This window comes from Xyrauchen texanus, chromosome 46, assembly GCF_025860055.1.
Source record: "Xyrauchen texanus isolate HMW12.3.18 chromosome 46, RBS_HiC_50CHRs, whole genome shotgun sequence".
Taxonomy (NCBI): Eukaryota; Metazoa; Chordata; class Actinopteri; order Cypriniformes; family Catostomidae; genus Xyrauchen; species Xyrauchen texanus.
This window is the reverse complement of record NC_068321.1, coordinates 20635164-20656733: the sequence shown is the minus strand read 5'-3', so window position 1 is coordinate 20656733 and position 21570 is coordinate 20635164. Positions and strand designations below refer to the sequence as shown.

The 21570-nt window shown below is 39.9% G+C and overlaps 2 protein-coding genes across 2 annotated transcripts in view; one reads left to right on the top strand and one right to left on the bottom strand.

The window, feature by feature from the left end:
• LOC127638274 (BOLA class I histocompatibility antigen, alpha chain BL3-7-like) overlaps positions 1 to 21570 on the top strand; it is a 184106-nt gene that overhangs the window by 45770 nt on the left and 116766 nt on the right. The window lies entirely within an intron of this gene.
• LOC127638063 (low-density lipoprotein receptor-related protein 5-like) overlaps positions 1 to 21570 on the bottom strand; it is a gene marked incomplete at its 3' end in the record, with an annotated part of 82073 nt that overhangs the window by 45118 nt on the left and 15385 nt on the right. Inside the window, exons 2-4 of the mRNA XM_052119397.1 lie at positions 11756 to 11956; positions 11245 to 11464; positions 3754 to 3951 (exon numbers count right to left, since the gene is read on the bottom strand). Coding sequence (XP_051975357.1) covers positions 3754 to 3951; positions 11245 to 11464; positions 11756 to 11956 — 619 coding nt within the window. The remainder of the gene's footprint in view (positions 1 to 3753; positions 3952 to 11244; positions 11465 to 11755; positions 11957 to 21570) is intronic.

The window sequence follows — 21570 nt, the reverse complement described above, 5'->3', positions numbered from 1 at the left end:
TTGGACATCAACCGGTGACCCAACTAAATACCAAAATTGTTCATCACACAACAATGTCCTTTAAATAACAAATAAAAACATATTCTGTTCATTCTTTTTGTAAGTTGGCATGTATTTAAAGTAGTCTGGGTCATAGATTATTTTACCTTGCTAAGTTCTATTGGTGATTTTTGAAGATTAGGGCATGTCACACAAAAAGTCCATGTTGGTTAACCTAATTTTTCTAGCTTCTACCAAGTGACAAATGAATTTAAGGCAAAACAGACTTCAATTGGATACACAGCCTTCGACGTCATTTTTCTCCTCACTTTAAAAAAAAAGTGAGGAGAAAGTCTATTTATTTAGCTATTCTAACTATGCACGAATATACTGTTGGCTGCATTTTATTATATGCAATTTTCTACGTCTTTTCCCTGTTGTCCACGATGCTATCTGAACAGACCTGCAACCAACTTTTGAGTCACGACCCACCAAGTTTGGATGCTCAAGACTTTCTACCGGTCTTAATTTCAAGACTCAAGAGGCCTGCATGCATTACTCCTTTCAGAAAGCAAATTTCAGACCAAACAACAAGCCAACATCATCAACCACACACTGAGGTCTTTTTTAAACCCTTTAGGAAATCTGGAGCTCATGTAAAACCAAACCGTCTTTTTAAGACCGTTGGATTTTTGTCTGGGGGGTGGGTGGGGGGGGGGGTTAAACAAATCAGGCTGTCATCGACCTGTAAGCTTGCATCTGTTTCGGTCGTTAGTAGGGAGTCACCCCTGTGCTCTAAAGGTACAGCTGACCTTATTAAGTGAAGTCCATCTGAGCCCTGACCGTCGAGCATGGCCAGTCGAACAACGGGCCCCTGAAACAGCGTAACGGTTTGACAGCAGACATAAATAAATGTGAGTGGATCAAAGCCAGGCCGCTGCGCAAGTGTTCAGAACCCTAATGCAGCACTATTCGGGGAAGCATCAATCACAATGCTGTAGTGAGTTGAGAGGGGATACATTTTTCTAGACGGCCAGGGGGGTGGGGGAACTGGTGTGCGTGAGATGTGAGTGAATATAAAAAGGTTAGAGTTAACATGTTATTCACCCCTCAATTTTTAATAGTGTGTGACGAACAGAATCAGGGGGTTGGGGGGCATTGCTCTCAAAATGTAATCACAACCAGATTTTTCACAGCTCCTGACATACTCTTGGTAGTGACACAAATGTTGAATTCAGCAAGCTGAATTGGCTATTAAACAGGTGTCTGGAAAAACAAACGTGAGAACCAGGGCTTTTTGTTTTAAAAACAAACGCGTTAACTTTTAAAGAGAAGCGCTAACACATTTGTACAAAAGGTGTGACTTAGAAAGCAAAAATACTACAAAGCATCTGTTCCTTAGCCAATTCCATGTAAGGACCGCAGAAATTTAAATTAATGGCTTAATGCCACAAATGTCATTAAGAGGCCCGAGAAAAAACACGCACCACTGATTCACAGCTGTACGACAACTGCAGTTACTCAAATCTGATTCAGTCAAAGCTTTTCTGAAGCCTAATAATTTTTGGGAACATTACAGTAGTTGTTTTCCATTGTTTTTCATGTTACACAACACATAATGAAATATGAGTAAAGAATAACAAAGCAAATCATGCAAAGAAAATATATCACTTAAGCGTAAATAAGAACACTTTGGAAAGAAACTTTCTAAGGTCATGTCTACACTTAATACATTTTCATTTAAAAGTTCAATTTTCAGATTCTTATCGTCATCAGTTTATGCTAAAGAATGTGGTAATGAAGAATGTTTTTAAAACGCTCCTTTGTTGATAGTGGAAAATGGCACTCTAGTGTGGACCAGATGTGTAAATGTAGCGAAATTAATAAATTTCCGAGTTTTCAAACGAAAACTATTTAGTGTATACGCGGCCTTAATTTAGAAATCCGAAGGAAAGAATTATGAATCAATTAATTTAAAAATAGTGTAAACAAATCCATTTTGAGACTGACAAATAATTAAACATTACTCAATAGTTGCGGGCAATACAGGGGATTCGTAAAAAATCTGGTCTTTAACAATATATCACAATATACAAATTTTTATGGAAAAATTATTACAAAAAACATCAGAAAAATTATTCTTTTTTTTTTAATAACGTCCAAAGTACGATTTAAAAAATCATTTATTTTTTTATTTGGAAACTCTTATACATTGCAATGAAGCTAATTTCAGTTAAGAACTAATTATTATAATAAACATATTTATATACTCATTTCTACCGGTATATCGTTTTAACCGGTATCTCGGCCGACCCAGTTACAAAATGTTTATTTAATTCATGTTTAAAAATGCAGGTTAACGGAACAATAAAATAATAAACTAAACAATAAAATGACAGTTGTGCTTGCTTGTCCAAAAGTAACCTGCACAATGCTTGAGTATTGTTATATGGTTGTTAGGATGTTCTGTTTTGTAGCTAGTGCATTGCTAAGAGGTTGCTAGGGTGTTCTGGGTGGTTGCTTACTGGCTGAAGTCACATGAGTCTCACCCTCAAGTCTCTACGATATTCTGGTCCCTAGCTATGGCTCAGGTGCATCCTTTAGTGAAAGTCTATTGGATGTTTTCTTCCCATTTATCAGCCTCCAGATGAAAAACACAAGTCCTGTACCTCAAGAAATGGTATAAATCAGCAAGCCCTTGCAAATTTGAAGTATCATTCATGTCGATGCCACAAATGGTGCAGGGGAGGTCTTGAAGTGTTATACTTCTGATTAGGGATTATGCAAAAACCCTAAGTATAGGCACTAGTAATAGTGATGCTTGCCTTCAGAAGCACCGCTAATTAAACGAAGTACCAGCAATATGTTCATATGATCTGTGAGATATTTAGTTAAAACTGGCTTATGGGTTTTTCATTCCCTGCATTACATGGCATTCTTTTTCAATTGAGAGACCTCATGGAAAACATAGACAAAGTGAATGCACAAAACCGCAAATTCTTACCAATGGAAGATGCACCACGTCTGGTCAGGCTGTATGCTGACCTTGCAAATTCCAACATAGGAGAGGGTCTGACATACTTTTCTTTATTGAAGTTACTATGAAATCCAACATACACAAAAGGAAATGTAACCTTTTGGCTTGGGGCACGAATCATAAGCATAATACCAGGCAGGATCGGGTTACAGTGGTAAGGCGCTGGGGTCATCTCGAGTTTAGAGTGAGGGGATGTTGAGAGGGGGTTTTGAGCTGGGCCTACGTGCATGGAGTGTTTGCACTGAAGCCAGCCTAATCTCCACAAAAGCCATATCATTACAGGGATGTGCAAAACTACACATCTTCATAATCAACTAGTTGGTGGGTTGTCTAAATAATTAGTTGACTAACTGGTCTTGAAGACCACCTCAGTAATTAGTCTGGTTTTGGATTCACCTGACCCTGAGCAGACCTGTTTCTTAAGGGGCGTTCACATAAGTTCATATGAAATCTCGATAAACTAGTCAACCTTACTAAACGTCTTGTCAGTTGTTGGCCATCGTGACCCATTCTTCTAAAATTTTGCCTTAGCCCAGATTGTAAAGGGAATGAAATCCAAGGATTGTCATAGCTGTGGGTTTCTGATCACTGCAAGAGCATTAAGCTGTTTTTCGAGTTGTGGTGCTCATGTCGGAGACTTCATTTCCAGTCCACTCTGAACTGTCTCATCTTGAATACATGGATATGGATGAAGAAAGTGTAAGACATGGAATGAGAGGAATTATGAGCAAACTGACCGAGCAGTTCCATCCAAGTTGGCTCTGTGGATGAAGCTGAGTTTGGCGTCCGCCCAGTAGAGTTTCTGCTCTTCCAGATCGATGGTCAATCCATTCGGCCAATAGATGTCCTTCTGCACAATGATTTGCCGACTGCTGCCATCCATGCCAGCCCTTTCTATTCTTGGCTCCTCCCCCCAGTCTGTCCAATACATGTACCTGAGGAAAAATATAAGGTTTCAATCATCTGGTTTAGTGGTCGACAGATATGTTTTTTTTTTTTTTGGCAGCCTATTCCAATATCAATATCTAAAGAACAGGGTGGCTGATGGGCAATAAAAAAACTGATTTAATAATACAATTTAGGTTAGTAATTACAAATTAGATGTACAAAGTATTTATTCAAAATTCAATACAAACACATGAAAACAATATATGGGCATTTTTAATTGACTAGATGGTCAGTAGATTTTGGAAATGAAACTAGGTTGAATGGCCACTTCTGTTAATCAGCCAATCAGGCACAGTTACTGTTCGAAGGCGATAATCTCAAAACTCATCGACCTGGCCGATATATCAGTCACTGATCACTAATCTGGTTCCCATAAACTGATTGGAAACAACAAAGCACATGATTTTAATATACAGATGTTCAAGAGGTGCAACATGCAAACAATAACAGAGACAACATCACTCATGCACAGCGTGATATAAAGATTCAAATAGTTTACTAATTGACTGGGAAGGCGCTCAAGGATTTGGAGTTAAGATTCAACAACAGCAGACCATTTCAAGAGCCGTACTTAAAAAAAGAAAAAAAAAGCTGCATCAGTGCTATATTTGCTTAATACACTTTATATGTGAGACAAACACAATGCGCCACCCAAACCCAATCACACCCACACAAACTCTAAATTTGTCATGGAACATGACAGAAATCTTCTTTACTGGCAAAACCTTTCTTAACGTCTTCAGAAAATAACAGAAGTCACGTCAATTTGTGTAGATCCTAAAATAGGCATTTTAAAAAAGGATATTAGTCGTAAGAGAGCATTCATCTCTACTAGCTGTCACTGGTTAAGACATATCTACTCTCCTTAAAATAAGGTTAAAAATGTAATAATGGGTAACAAAAGTTACATTGTATTATGGCAACAGTTATATATTATTTTATTGGGGAACTTCAAAAGAAAATCGGTACCCAGGTGCTGTAAAGGCCTCTATATAATTCTAGAAAAGTTTATTTTCGTTCTTTTTTCAGAGGAAAAAAGTTCTAAACAGCTGTGCTGTCAGAAGTGTTCAGAAGTACATTTAAATATGAGGATGCTACATGTAAAATCTAAACTAATGTGGCATTAAAAGTAGTAGTAGTATTGACATGAAGTCAGTAAAATAAGCTTTTTTAACCACTCGTTGATGATTTAAAGTAATATATATATATATATATATATATATATATATATATATATATATATATATATATATACACACACACAGTACATTTAAAAGTCTTGTTTACATTTTGAATTCATGTAACACGTGGCCATAATATATGCCGATTACACTCTGTTTTTGTAATTTATAACGCCACTGATACTGCTGCAAATATAAGTGTATAAACGTGTTAATATACAAAATAAAGACAAAAGAATGATGATAGGCTTACTTTGGGCAGATGTTTGAATGGCTTACACTGCAGACGAAACATGAGTGCATAGGCACTTGAGAGTATTGAGTAGATTTGATTCCTTTTGTAGACCGATTGAAAAAAAAAATAAAAAATTGCATCGTACAGATGCAGGTAAATTTGCACCAGCTCGCTAATATCTCTACACACTTGTATGTTCTTGTTGACTGATTTTGACTGACTGAAGTTAAACCGAATGAGCTGCTGTCGGAGCTCCAGGTCACACCTACCGATGACGTGGCATTGGTAAATGGCAGTAAGGAGTTAAGCAGTCGGCTAGAAATTTTACTAAAATTCGCCCAGGTGAGCTGTAATGAACCACCGAAAAACAAACGCCAAAACACAGTCTTTTTAGCATGATTTTGTTTTAAATGACGTCACACCCATTCGTTCTTCGATTTTATATGAAGTATATATGGTCCTTAACTTTATTTGAATATGCATAGGAAAACTGCAATGAAAAATATTTATTAGGGATGCTCCGAAATTTGTGCGAAAACTAAAATGTTTATTTTTTACATTTTCGGCTCAAATTTTCCAAGAAATGTCAGTGCATCGCTAATAAATATTTTTCGTGAGAAAAAATTAAAAAACTGTTTCTTTAAAATCCTTTAACAGAAACACTCACATATAGAAACAGCATTGTTTATGTTGCACATTAAAATCCACATACCCAGAAGTGAAATGATTGGTTATTAGTGCATTAATGAAGAGCGTTTTTCAGTGATCTGATATTGTGTGTCATAGTCGTTACGTTATGGTAAGGTTGTTATGACATTAAAAAAGCAGAAAAGCAGCATTAATGTAGTCCATATGACTCGTGCACTGATGTGAATCGCAAAGGATGTGTTTAATAAATAATTGTATTGCTTGCATGAACAGCGCGCATCAGTAAATAAGTGTTGCTCTGTTGTTGACACAAATTCATTGCACGCAGACGAACGGTTCGTAAAGCACCGCGGTTCAAAGTTCTGCCTCGAAAGTTCCGTCAAAATAAAAGCCAGAGGGTTTTAAAGTTGATAAATTACGACTGAAATTTTCATATTGTATAAATTACTTTATTATTATTATTATTAGAGCTGGCTTCATGTTCACTGAAGATTTTCGCTGGAATTAATGTTAATTTTGCTGCTACATTATCCAGTAGTTAACCATTTTTTTTTTTAATAGGCTACACAAATTTTTATGTATTTCTTTTCTGTTTACTTTATAATGAAAAGTATAATTATAGAAAAAGTGGTTTCGAAGCATCCCCAATAATAACATTGAGAATGACATTTTTCCAAACAAAAAAAAAAGTTTTTTGGCCCAGTATGTGTCGAAAGATTCGGTTTCGGGCTAGAATTTCCATTTCGGTACATCACTAATATTTCTGTGCATATATAATAAAACTGCATATTGCAAAATGAATCTCCATGCCTATGTTAACCCATTGTTAATTAGGAGAGTGTAACCAAGAGAGTTTGAAATAAAAGTCACAAACAAACATTCATAATTTATTACAGGAGTGTTCTCAACAGCAGAACGCAATTCGTTTTTGCTGTGAAACTGGTGGGATTGGTATCTACTTCTATAATTTTCATGTTTCTGTCCTCCTGTTGTGTATATTTTGATGCTGTATTAATAAACAAGGTCTGCCAAAACGAAACCGCTCCTCATCGTTGGTTTATAACATTACGAATTTGGTATTCCATTTAAAAAGGAATTGACTGATCAGTAAGTCTTTATATAGCAATAAAGCCAATCAAGGAGGATTTCATCTCAATCTGTTGACAACCTTGTAAACAGCAATGTGAAACAACAATGTCTACAACCATCATTTTCACAGTAGTTTATGGGTTGTTTTATGCCTTCCTTAATGGGAACAATATCCTGTTCATTTAGTACAGGGTTGTGTGTGCGCGAATGTAGCCATTTGTGTAAGTTGTGTACAGCTTATTATTATTAATTGTTTGTGTTGCAACATGACAGAGCACACTTTGGAAAATTACATTATAATTACGCCATCCACTTATCCATCAAATGTGTCAAAATGCCATCCAGCTATTTAATCAACACTACAAACAGCAAACCAATTCACAGCACTTAATTTTAACCAATGAGGAAAGAGAAAAGGGGGGAAGAAAAGAAATAAAAGAAAACTGACAAGCAAAAACACAAACAAGAAAGCAGTCACTCGGTGAAGGCGTGATTACTTGTAACGTACAAGCTACGGCACAGAGCGCATCGCCAACGGAAACACAATATCAAAACTCATGCCAGCAGGGAGACCAAGCATGAAAACCCAACCACCCCCTTCCTCCCCTGAGATGCTTCCTATTAGCCTGCCTGTGGTTTCAACGCTTGGGTTGCATTTTTTCACAATTAGGAACCTTAGCATTACGCTGCTGCATGAAGGCTGACAGAACAAAGATAAGGAAGAACAACAGTTTGGCTTTGTTGAAATTAAAACAGAAGGTTGCAACAAGTATGCTGTTTGAATGTCACTCTTTTTATTATTATATATTATTATTATTATTATTATTATTCACACAACTTTAACAGATTGTGATATTAGCTTTAAGAGACTTTTTGGTAATGCCACTGCATAAAATGGCTACTATTTGTTTTCATAGCCAGTCATTAGCTTTGGGATTTCAGAATGACCAGAGCAACACTGAGCTGCTATGCAATGATATTTTTTGATGCACATCTGTATTCTGTTATTTCTATTAGGAATTTATTTGGTAAATGCTTTTCCATATTAGTTTACGCGCATGTCTTCTTACCGAATAAACCACTTCAAGTGAGCGTATATGTTTTTTGTGCACATTTTAAAGATTACATTTACATTTTGGTGTTTTCATCCAGCAGTTTTTATTCAATAACCCAAAATTTGCATTACACTATGTGGATAGAACCCCGGCAAATTAGAATGTAGTACTTCCACCACCATTTATCAAATTGTACCATATCTAAAAAAATTTATAATTCTGTCCACAATAAAATTAGCAAGAGTAAAATTGTGTCCATTTGGGGAAAGTTCATGAAAATATAAATGAAGCAAGGTCAGGCTTCGCAGATGCTACAAAAACCAGCATCACATTAAACAAACACTCATCTAAACCAGCGCTGATCCATCCATTGTTTGTTGAAATATTGTTTGTATTATATGCAGACATAAACCTAACGCTTGGCCATGCAACTAAGAATATCAAAATGGGCTTGTGATTGGAGCCACCCAATGTGTCTACGGTCAAAAGTAGAGTTGGTGGAATGTCTACAAAAGGGGTCAGACAATCTCCCAACTTTAAATACCAGGTACATCTGCACTATATAACTCTAAATTTGGATGTGCAGTGTCTATCTGGCAATAAAAACTGAATTTCTTTGGGGTCATACTTTCAATTCGAGCAGGGTCAGCAAACTTAACACGGCAATAAATAAAAAACAGCCATTCTTTTCATCTGATGGTAATTCATCTTTTCACTCCTCTCAACCCTCTTTTTGAGAATGTGAAAACAATGATCGAGTCTTGAGAACAGACAAACATAATTCAGGGGCCCCTGCATGCGGTTGTTCTCACTCTCAGGGGGTTGTAAAAAGCAGGGCCTCCCCTTTCTCTGATCTGAAGCAGAAGCCCCGACAGAGGTCTTGGATCTCCATGGTAAATCTCAACTCAAAGCTTTCAGGTGGGGAAACTATAGGAAAATGAAAGGCATGATGCAATTTTCAAGTAATAGCTCAACAAAAATAAAAAATCTGGAGATAACATTCTGCCTCACATCTCCTTTTGTGTTCCATGGAAAAAAGTCAGACAGGTTTGGAACGAGGAGGATAAGTGATGATAGAATTTCCATTTTTGGTGAACTATCCCTTTAAGTACTGGTATGTCCTCTTGAAAATGCCACTTGGTTGTTTTGTTTTTTAAGACACCATGAATTTAGAAATTTGAAAATTGTGGCTTTTAGTCCATTGATGCCTTTCATCTGCATTGAGGTCATCTATATGCTAGGGCACTCCTAAAAAGTTGATTAAATTGACTCTTATTATTATTTTATAATATTAGGATACAGTATATACTGACTATTATTAGTGTATGTATATATGACAGACAGACAGATATTGATGAGTCATAAATGTTTTGTCTTTTGTCCCGGAAGAGAAAGACCACTTCAATTTCTACAATGTAAAGTGTACAATAATAATAAAAAAAATTATAATAATTTTAACCACGAGGATTAAGGGTGTGTTCACACTTGTAGTTCAGTTCTCCTGGTCCTCTTGGTCCAGACCAAAAAAGAAAACAATACATTTTGTCCTGGTTCGCTTAGGGTTCACACTGGCATTTTTAACACCGCACCTAACGATACAAAACCAAAAGGCATCAGGAAAAATTTACAACCTGATTGGACAGCTTTTATGACGTAGATTTTTTTGACGGAACTCGTTAATCATCCAAAACAATGCTGGCTCCTGGGCGAAATGAACTCGTCATATTTATATATGGGGGTATTTTTACCAGCTGAGAACAAACAAAGAGCTAATCAAGTAAAGGAGTCAAAACAGTACCAGGAATTCCTCTGTTGTACACACAAATGAAGATATGCAGCAAGGATATGCAGCAAGGACAGCTGACGGGCGGTTCTGACTCCAGTACCGAACTGTAATGGGAAACATAGCTCCTATGATGAAAAGAACCAGGTATGCTTGAGGTCAGTATTAAAGGCAAATTACTTCCTGATATTGGTCCGTTTAGATATCGTTGGTCCATTCTGCTTTCATATATCAATCGCATCAGAGTTCGTTTGGAAGCGGACCGAGACCCACTATTCAGGCAGTCTCTGTCCGCTTGTTTGGTGCACACCATAGTTCGGATGACAGCGTACACACTTGTTCAAATTAACCACACTAACAGAGCAATCGCACCAGAGTTCGTTTTAATCAAACCAAACCTGCCAAGTGTGAACACACACTTAAGAGTGCATTGGGAATTCCAAATTGGGGAGAAAAGGGGAGAAAAATAAATAAATAAACTCGCCAGCAAAAGTTGAATGACTTGACTTCATGCCTAACACATGGCCTTGAGGTACACCAGAGGAGTCATGCAGGATCTATACGCCACAGAACAACAGGAAACAGCCCTCAACTGAATGCTACGTTGCATCCCAATCTTCCTTTAATGGGGAAGTTCTAATGGTCTATAAATAAACAACCAGGCTACGCATTAATTAATGCAGGGGGTCAAGGGTGGATGGACACATGCAAAGACCACCCAATGAATGGGGGATGGGGAAAACGCAGAAGAGAGGAGGAAATGAGAGAACGAGAGAGAGGAGACATTGGGTCTCATATGTATCCACACCATTTACACAAAAAATCATGATTTATCTGTTAGTTTGCACTTAAATTTTGTTCCAAATATAAAACAACATTTAAACCAACTCAAAACATATGTATGCAAAAATCAGACTCCTGGTGGCCTAACTAATACCTAACTAACTGTTTGAAAACATTGTCTTAGTTTTCCAAAGTATGCATAACTAGAAAGTGTTTTCGAAGGTTTTGTGCAGGAAAACACCATTCCAATATGGATGAGAGGTGTAAACATAGCAGAATTGATGTGTTTTCAACTGAAAATGTATTAGTGAGGACATGGGCTTGGAAAGACATAATTTTCAATAATGTGGATTCATCAACAATAGAAAAAAGACATTTACGTGTATACGCAACTACTGTATTGTGAATCTGGATTTTGTGCATGAACCTTTTCTGCACATATAAGTAAGTACACAACACTTGTACACAATAAATAGTGAATGGGAACCAATGAATCAGGGACTCACCTATGAGCAGGGTTGAGTGCAATTGCCCTGGGTTGGTCAAGATCCTGCCAGAAGAGCACCTTGCGAGAAGTACCATCCAGGTTGGCCACTTCAATGCGGTTCGTTTCAGAGTCAGTCCAATAGAGTTTGCGTCCGAGCCAATCGCAGGCTAAGCCATCAGGGGAATCCAGACCTGATACCACCACTGTCTGCCCTTTGCCCAATGTGGCATCCTTAATAGCTGAAAGACAAGGCCTCCATTCAGTTACACAACTGTATTAACAGTTAAAGCATTCCTCAAATGCTTCACTCTGCCTCCAGATAATGATAAAGAGTTTTGCAGTGCTATTGCAGACTTCTAAAAAATGTTTGAAGGAACATATCACCCATTACAGGCCATTATTTTAATTCTTGCTTACAATATAACAATTTCTGTTTTATAAAACATCAGAAATTATCTTCAAACTTGATAGGCCATGAAAGTACATTATTTACCCATACAAAAAAAATAAAACAAAAACATTGATCTTACAGATAGAAGAGAGGTTGTAGTGGGTCTGTTTAATGGCCTCTTCACTGACGTCCGTCCAAAATATCAGTCCCTCTGAGAAAAGGAAGTCAACCGCAGCAGCATCCTCCAGATCACTGACGACCACTGCAGACTCCGACCGGCCAGCCTCTGCATCCACCAGTCGGACATCTCGCCGGTTTGCAAACAGCAGCAAGGGAGAACCTGCCGATTAGTACAACCATTAGAGAAGTTCTGAAAAGAAAGCCTTTTGGTTATATTTGATATACTGCATATCTCATATATTTATTTGCAATTGAATGTGTTGGTGGATGTGTTTCTTATGGATACATGGACTCTAAAGCATAGCCCTACAATAAGAATACTGATAAATACACAACATGCTTCACGTCTACATTCAGCAGATGCCCAAATATTAAAAAGAGCCATGATTTCATCTACTGACCAGTACCTACAATTCTCCATTCTCAGTTGAGGTAAGATGTAGTAGTAGACTGATATATAGCAGACGCTGATAAATTGGCAGATGTTCTGAATTTTTTAATTATCAGCATAGGCCGATTAATTTTCACATTTAGCTGATTTGTTTCTTGAGGGCACCAAGAATCGCCTGCTTTCATATGAAGCGACTGAGACATGTAAACGACCAGTCACAGTTCTTTATGGTGTTACATGCCATCATGTTACTACAATAATAAACCGGTGTGCAACACAGTCTCGTTTAAACGGTCCACATAACAGAGCCGAGGCAGACGTATTTGACCTCATAATGTTAAAGTGCTTGCCTGTTTCATTCTCCCTCTCTCTCCTCAACAGTTCCCAGTAACTTTTAACTGTCTTGTCTAATGATATTTCTTGGCTCTAAACGACCTGTAAACACAACTTTATTTCATCCTGCAGAATTTTTTAATAGTTCTGAGGTGATTAAAATTATTTTGAGAGTCATCATGTGTGACCATGCGAGAGTCAGACGTGTGAGCGGCAGGCTCTGCACAAATGGCTAGTTTTTAATTCTTTGTGTCATAAACCAGTGAGATTCGATACACTCCGTTTCATAACTGTTCTGTGAGGTCAATATGTAAATGAATTCAAAATCCTCCCTGACCACTATTATGATTGGCAGTAGGACTGAAACAATTAGTCAACGTTATTGACAACGTCGACGATATAAAATGTCATTGTCGAATAGTCGTTTGATCTAATTTAATGCAACATGAGATCACATTCAACTCTAATGATGAGATCAGCACTGCAGCTCGCACCTGACTTAGGAGAGGAAGTATTACACAGCTCACAGTCCAGATGCAGTCTAAACTTTCCAAACAGATTCAGGTGATGTAGACGCAAATTATGAGGGAATTATAATGCAAAAATACAAAGTAAATACAGAAGCACTCTCAAAGTGGATCTGGAGCAAAACTTGCTTGTCGAGCATCTTTAAAGGAAACACCCCGGCGTTACATCTTAAATGCAGTTATATTTAATGTGTTGTAGCTTTATTAAAGTTCAAATAATACAGACGCAGATCATGAAAAATAACTAAAAACTCCAAAACTGGCATTTTTGGCTCTTCTACGAGTTGCGCGAATGTCCCGACCTAAGGGGGAGGAGACTGAAACTGCATCCGGCTGATGCACACTCTGAACGATTAAAAACACTGACTTCCACCCCTGGAGTTGAGAGTTTAAATCCAGGGTGTGCTGAGTGACTCCAGCCTGGTAAAGCACTCAACAAGCCCTTTGATAGGATGCGCGGATTGACGGTCTCAGATGCGGAGGCAACTGAGATTCATCATCCGCCACTCAGATTGAGATGCCACCACGAGGACTTAGTGCGCATTGGGAATTGGGCATTCCAAATTGGGGAGAAAATTAAAAATAAATAAATAATGCTTTTAAAGAATTCTATCTTGATCTCTATAGTTTCAATGAAGATATTACAAACTTTGTGGAACCATTAGATCTCCCTAAACTGACGACTTAATTCTGAGAAAACCTTGGAGGAGCTTGATGAGGTAATTAAGACCTTACCTACACTTTTGTTGGAAGTTTATACAGAATCATTAAAGAATGGAAAGCTTCCGCCAACCATGACACAAGCCCAAATCAGACTCTTAAAATGGACAAAGATCAAAGCGAGTGTAAGAGATACCATTCAATTTCTCTAATCCAGCAAGACGTACAAATTTTCAAATCGATTAAGTTATGACATTTCATATATCAGACATAGATCAGGTGTGGTTTATTCTGGGCCACAGCTCTTCTGATAACATTAGCCATCACTAGTTAGATGGTATCTACAGTAGATATGAAAGATTGGAAAATTAGTAGCTTGGTGCTGAAACCTCTGACTTGACTCAGCGAAACTCCCCTTTTGACATTGACCCTACCTCAATCCAACTTGGCCTTCTGTGGCCCAAGGTTAAATGGCAAGAATTTCTTCTACTAAAACAGTTTAATAAAGCAATCTATTGTAATCGACACCCCATCATAACGAATCACCAACAGACTCCATAAAACACTGTTCTTTAATATGTCCACAATTGAACCCGTGGACTATGCATAATAATGGGAACATTGCTTACAACAGGCGATTTAAGGTCCAATAATAACTAAAATTCAAATGTATTTAATTATGCTTTAAATAATGAGGATGATTTAAAATGCAACTTCTCAAAGTTTACCACGCTGGTGTATACGCGACGACTACGTGCACTGCACTGTCAGCATGCTTAAACATTCCAAAAAGTTGCATCTCAAGTAATCCCTTTAAAAGGGAGAGCAAAATTCATTAAACTCAGTAGTTTGTAGCTGTATGAATAGAGGATCATCCAGCCCCATTTGTAGGGTATGTACCTTTATATGACTTCTGATCTATATGACATGTTTTACATCCATCCTAGTATCCTAGCCCCAGACTTTCAAATTGTCAGGAAGATGCAAAACATTGTTATATTCTCAAATTATGACTCTGCAGCATTACTGTTAGGAAGAACTTGCCTGTCAAGTCACATTAAAAAAAATGCATTTGCAATAATGCAAATAATGTGTCTGTCTGCAACAATCCTGGGGCACAGGCTCTAAATAATCGGTGTTTATCATGTATGCATTGCAGTAAATGAGAGGCACATGTGAAGCTCTCTAGAGAATGAATGGCTGAGAAAACAACGGAAATGTCTGCCCTTCGTTTTGGCACCCAAGCGTCTCCACGGGGACAGCCAGTTGGCACCTTGGACCCATCCGCATGTGCCAGCAAGTACCACTCACATCATAGACAATAATTGCCAGGGGAAAGCAGGTGAGGGGAGGACATACTATGAGGTCAAAGGCAGACACAAGGCTGACACAATGACTATGGCGAGAGTGCTGAGGGCTGGGGTGCTTGCGGTGGTTAACCAGCATACCGCTTTACAAAGAACCATGTCACCATCGACAAGCAACTGCGGGTTCCTGCTGTATGACTGATGTTTCAGTGGAATTCCTATCCATAGCTGTGATGATTTTAATGAGATTTAAATATGTTGAATGTAAAACTCAGAAAGAGAATTTAAAAGTTTTGTTCAGATCTCTAACCCAAGGTATGAGCAAAAGCAATACTGATGCTTGCCTTAGCAAACACTAATCAAATGTAAGTTGTGAAATTTAAACAGGTCTCCTAAAGTGGCATTTTCCATCGTATGATCTCAGCTTTTTGCCCATGCTTCACTAAGGAAGCAGTCTTAGGAGACTAAACAGTGCATGAGATGTGATTTGGTGTTATCTCAAAGTAAACACCGCAGCAATTTTTGGCTTAAGGGTTGTTTTATCAGCAACCACCAGGAAGAAAAAACAGCTTGCAAGAGTCTTTCAGAGATCCTCAATGGAAAAGTGAGACTAGTAGGGAGTCATCACAATATGTGCACAACTTTAATTTCATCTTCTGAATTCAATGGGCAACCTGGATAATGCAAAAAGGACTTATTGCCTGTGATGGACCAGTTTCTTTAAAGTCTTGAAATTAGGGATGCGCGAAATTTCAGCCGCCGAAAATTTTCGGCCGAAAATGGCACTTTCGTTTTCGGCTGAAAGAGAAAAAAGGCCGAAAATATGAGCCGAAAATATAGACCTCCTCGCCCCGCCCCTCAGTGCTCTGATTTCACTCTGGATCGATCTAGCCCTTATCACGGTGCTACCAAACAAAGGCTGATCATGTCAGCAGTGTGGAAATTCTTCTAAGTTTCTGATAAGGACATCACATTTGCGATCTGCAGTGTTTGTTCAGCAGAACTTTCAATATATATATATATATATACAGAGAACAGCAAGAGATTCTACAGGAAAGCACCCCGATCCACAGCAGTGCCACAACTAGCGCTGCTACAACACAACTTGAGACGTATCTAGCGGAACTACGCCAGAAGCGACAATCCCCTTGACTACGGTCGCATAAACAAAGACCACTTTCCTTTGCTTGCGTGGATTGTGCCGGTCACTTGTTGTAGTTAAATAGAAAGCGGTCCAATTTGATGTGTATAGCAATTACATTACACTTGTTCTTCACTTGAGGATACATCTGTCGTTTATAGTTGAGGTTGGATTTAGTTCAATTACGGTACTGCTGTTTTGCACTGTTGTTTTGCACAATAATGTTCACTTAAAGTGTACATACATTTACGTAAACAGAATAGAGCACTGATCTATATATATATATATATATAATTATATATTATAGTTATATATAGATCAGTGGAATAGAGGCCCTCTGCCATTCTGTGTTCTGCCTTTTTGTTTTAATTAAAATTACTGTTGCATATTTAAACTTTTTCAAAGATGCTAGCTAAGTTCTTTACTTGACTGTTGTTTTGCATATAATAGTTTTCTAAAACTTTACATTATTTGGATAATTGTTAATAAAATCTGTAAAATTAGATTTTTACAGAATTGAATGAAGAATAATATTTAATAATGTTTTAATTTTTTGTCCAATATTGGTGTTACTTTCAATAAAAGTGTGATTTATTTTATTGGTTTGTAGTTTTTCAATTCAGATTCATTAAATTCATGAAATTAATGAAAAAGTATAATGTTAATACAATATTCTTAAATAGGTCAAGTGCATCCTGGATTTTCGGTTTAGGCCCAGAATTTTTATTTCAGTGCATCCCTACTTGAAATATATTTAGGCTTTTTCACACAATGCCATGAATGCTTTCTAAGGTACATCACAGTTAACATTGTAAATACTTAAGAATAGGAATTTGAACAAAGCTGTAATCCTACATATTAAACTTTGGCACTTAACTCATTCTGCATTATTTTGAATTTGTCACATTTGTGATGAAATTAATGTATAAATGCACAATTAATCAAATTAAAATCATGATATGTCCTAATGTGATGATTTTACCAGAAAAAGTTTTAATTAACAGTTTGCATGAGCTGCGTGCTTCAACAATAAGTGAATGTGAGAAGCCACTGCTTATATACTGACCACATCATTAACATCTGCATGTGTATTAATGACAAAGAGAAGGGCACTTTATTCACTGTGAAGCATGCAGCACATACAGACTACATATTTATTAGAGGTCGACCGATATATCGGATTTGCCAATTAATCAGCACTGATAACGATTTCTGGAACTCAGTTATCGGCAAAAATCCACACCGATAATTTTCACCCTATGTGTCCAGGGCTGGAGCGGCGAGCTGTCATTATACATTATGAAAGTGTCCTCTAGAGGCGAAATAAAACCTATCACTGATGCCTCGTGGTGGTTGATTTGACACGTGAAACTGCATGTTGAATGCAGCGGAACTGAACAATGCAGATTTAAAACACCAACAACTAAAAGGTATGTATAGAGTACACGTTGTCATATCACTATAAAGTAATTAATTTCTTGAATAGATGCTGCATTAATAGAGAACAGCAGTATGTTTGTCCAGGCTGAGAGGACGCTAACATTAAAGCTATCCTCAAGCGGTAGGAACAATGTGACAAAAAACATGCAAGTCCTACCCAAATGTTTAAATAACATTTATTACCATCTATTTGCATTAGTTTATATCCAGTCACGTTTATGCTTTAGCCAGTTAAGTTGTATATTTAAAGGTAGTGAGAGATTTGAGAAAAATATCACTGAATCTTATAGAACAATTAAAAAAAAGCATAAGACATTGCAATTAACTAGTTTACCCTAGTTTCACATTAAAGACCCCTCACCAGAAGTGAAGTGATCAGCCACTTGAACATGTGCAATATCTCTGTGAATCACAAAAGACTGTGTTTAATAAGTAAAAATATAGTATGCGCAGCGCCAGCGCATAACAGAGTTTCCGCTAGAAAAAAATGGTACGGACATTTTGATGATATGCCGGTCAAATATATCGCCTCTTAATTACTCAAGTTGAGGAAAACTGGAGGCAGTCTATGTAACTTAAAAAATGACATAATCAGGCCATATAGAATGCAACATATTATTATTAGCTTAACTTTCAAATAGACGAAAAAAAATACATGAACGTCCGATTGGCGTCAATCAACGGCAATTGTTTTTTACTGTGGTTTCACACACATTCACTTTTTGAAACATTGAGGCACGGATGTACCTAATACAAATAAATAAAACATCTCCAGTTAACTAGCAGATCATTCATTTAGTCCGTTATTAAATAAGAGATCTAGCGCTAAAATCTGTTGTTTTTGAAATCGTATCGGTTACCTAACGTAACCTCGGTTCTCTCTAGATGAGGGAACGAGTATTGCGTAAGCTAGCTACGTTAGGTAACCGATACGTTCTCTTACGAGAGGTTCTCTCGTATTGCGTAGCTAGCTACGCTTCACGGGAACTCCATTGTCAGCGCCGTCGCGCTCAAGCATCCACTGTATAAGCCCCAGGGAATTAAGGGGGACCGGGGAGCCCTTATGAGTGGGGAAATAATATTTGGCGGCAAGAATGCGGGTCATTGATTGTGTAATACATAAGCACATAGTAGGGCCGGGAGCGACAGAGCGGCGGTGCCGGTCTGTGTGGAATGTGTCCCATCAGTGCAGCTCACCAGGGGAGCTGTGGCGTATTAAACCGCTAGTAGTTTTGCCTGCAGAGCGGGCACTTCCATATTGTAAAATCTGACAAAGGTGGAGGGAAGTCCATCCCGCTGCCACACATATGTCGTGAATGGAAATTCCGCTGGACCATGCCCACGAGGATGCCATGCCTCTAGTGGAGTGAGCCCTAATGCCCAGCGGGCATGGCAGATCTTTGGCGCGTATGCAGCAGCAATAGCGTCCACTATCCATCTAGATAGTGTCTGTTTAGGCGGCGAGACCTTTGGTGCGCCCTCGAGCGAAGCGAAAGCTGCTCGGGCGTCTGAAAGCAGCGGGCGTGCAGTATACAATCTCAGTGCTCTGACCGGGCAAAGGAGATTGGCGTCGCGTTCAGCTATCCGGTGCTGGCAGCGCCGATAGGAAATGACCTGTGCTCTGAAAGGAGTACCGATCACCTTGGGAACATAGCCGTGTCTAGGCTTTAAAATGACCTTGGAGTCACTTGGTCCAAACTCAAGACACGCTAGCGCTGACAGACAGCGTGAAGGTCTCCCCACGTTTGACTGATGACAGGGCAGTCAGAAAAGCGGTTTTGAGTGAAAGGTATTTCAAATCCACGGATTGAAGTGGTTCGAAAGGGGGCTTTCATAGTTTCGAGAACTATAGAAAGATCCCAGATAGGAAGCCCGATGGAGAGCGGGGGGTTCATCCTTCTAGCTCCCCTGAGGAAGCGGATGACCAGCTCGTTTTACCCCATGACTGGCGTGCAGGGGTTCAGCGAGCGCCGCAGCGGCCGCCACCTACACTTTGGCGTGGATGGGGATCTGCCCTCATCCAGCAGCTCTTGTAGAAATCTGAGCAGCGGCGACACCCCACATGTCCGTGGGTCCAGGTCTCTGTCGGTGCACCATTTTGAGAACACAGACCATTTTGGCGCATAGAGTCTTCTCGTGGAAGGGGCTCTAGCGTGTATGATGGTGTTTATTACTCCTTCTGGCAGAGCGACGGGTAGTCGTTGATCACTCGCATGCAGCGCCCAGCGCTCTGGGTGGGGATGCCAGATTGTGCCGCTGAGCTTGAGAGAGGAGATCTGCTCTCACTGGGATGGGCCACGCGGCTGTCAGTGACAGCTGCGTAAGCTCCGGGAACCATGTCTGATTCTCCCCAGCGGGGCTATGAGGAGCACCGGTGGCGCGTTTCCCTGATCCTCTGCATTACCTGTGGCAATAGCGAGGCGGGAGGGAAGGCGTAAGCGAGCGTCTGGGCCAGTCCTGGGCCAGCGCGTCCTCGCTTCGAGAAAAATACTGGGCAGTGAGAGTTCTCTTTGGACGCAAAGAGGTCTATCTCTGCTCTGCCGAATAGGTGCCATAACGTCTGGACTGTTTGGCGTGCAGGGACCATTCCCTGGGGAATATTGTCTCTGGACAGTCTGTCGGGCCGTCGTTCAGGTGGCCTGGCACGTCGCGTCGCCCTCAGCGGCGCAGGTGGCACTGGGACCAACTCAGTATGCGTTTTGTCAGATGGAAGAGGTTCCTGGATCTGACACCGCCCTGGCGGTTTAGGTAGGATACCACAGATCTGTTGTCGAGCGGACCAGGGCGTGGTGACCCTGAATGACCGGGAGAAAGCGCCGCGGCGTACTCGACCGCTATCATTTCAGACAATTTATGTGAAGGAGCTTTTCCTGAACTGACCATAGGCGAAAACCGGAGAGCCCTCGCGGACCGCGCCCCAACCCGTGTTGGGCGGCGTCTGTCGAGATGACTTTCGGCGAGATACAGCTCCCATTGTCACTCCCGCTGATACCATTAGGCCACTGTCCAGGGCTGCAGAGCTGATATGCAGGTCTGAGTCACCTTGATGGGCTGGCGGCCTGTGGCCCAAGCCGGCGAGGCAGCGGTGTTTAGCCAATGCTGAAGCGGGCGCATGTGCAGTAAACCCAGCTGAAGTACTGCTGCGGCTGAGGCCATGTAACCTAGCACTCTCTGGAATTTCTTCAGAGGCGTGAGGCTGTTCATCTGAAAAGATGCGGCTGAGTAAGCTGAACACGCGTCTTGTGCTGTGTAGATAAGCGAGCCGTCATTGCCACGGAGTCTAGTTCTATTCCCAGGAAGGAAATGGTCTGACTGGGCTGTAGTGAGCTCTTGGTCCAATTGACTGCAAGACCCAAACTGTTCAGATGGCTGAGGAGAACTGCTCTGTGAGACAGAAGCTCCATATGTGACTGAGCCATAATCAGCCAGTCGTCCAAATAGTTCAGAATTCGCAAACCCTGACTCCGCAGGGGTGCGAGCGCCCGCATCCATGCGCTTCGTGAAAGTACGGGGTGCTAAGGACAGGCCGAACGGAGGACGGTGTGATTGATAAACCTGGCCGTCGGCGAATCTCAAGAATGGCCTGTGACGGGATTTATCTGAATCTGAAAGTATGCATCTTTCAGATCGAGAGAAATAAACCAGTCCCCTGGCGCACATGGCGAGGAGTTTCCTGATTGTAAGCATTTTGAGCGGTCTTTTTGCAAGCACCTTGTTCAAAACCCTGAGATCTAATATGGGTCTGAGGCCGCCGTCTTTCTTGGGAACAAGAAAATAACGGCTGTAAAGCCCCGACTCGGCTCAGAGAGGGTGGCACTTTTTCTATGGCCCTTTTGCACAGAAGGCTTGCTATTTCTGAGCGAAGCATGCACGCTGCTTCCGTGTTCACAGTGGTTTCGAGCCAGCTCTGAAGCGAGGGGCGGCGATCGAACTGTAGCAAATAGCCCTGTTGTATTGTGCTTAACACCCACTTGG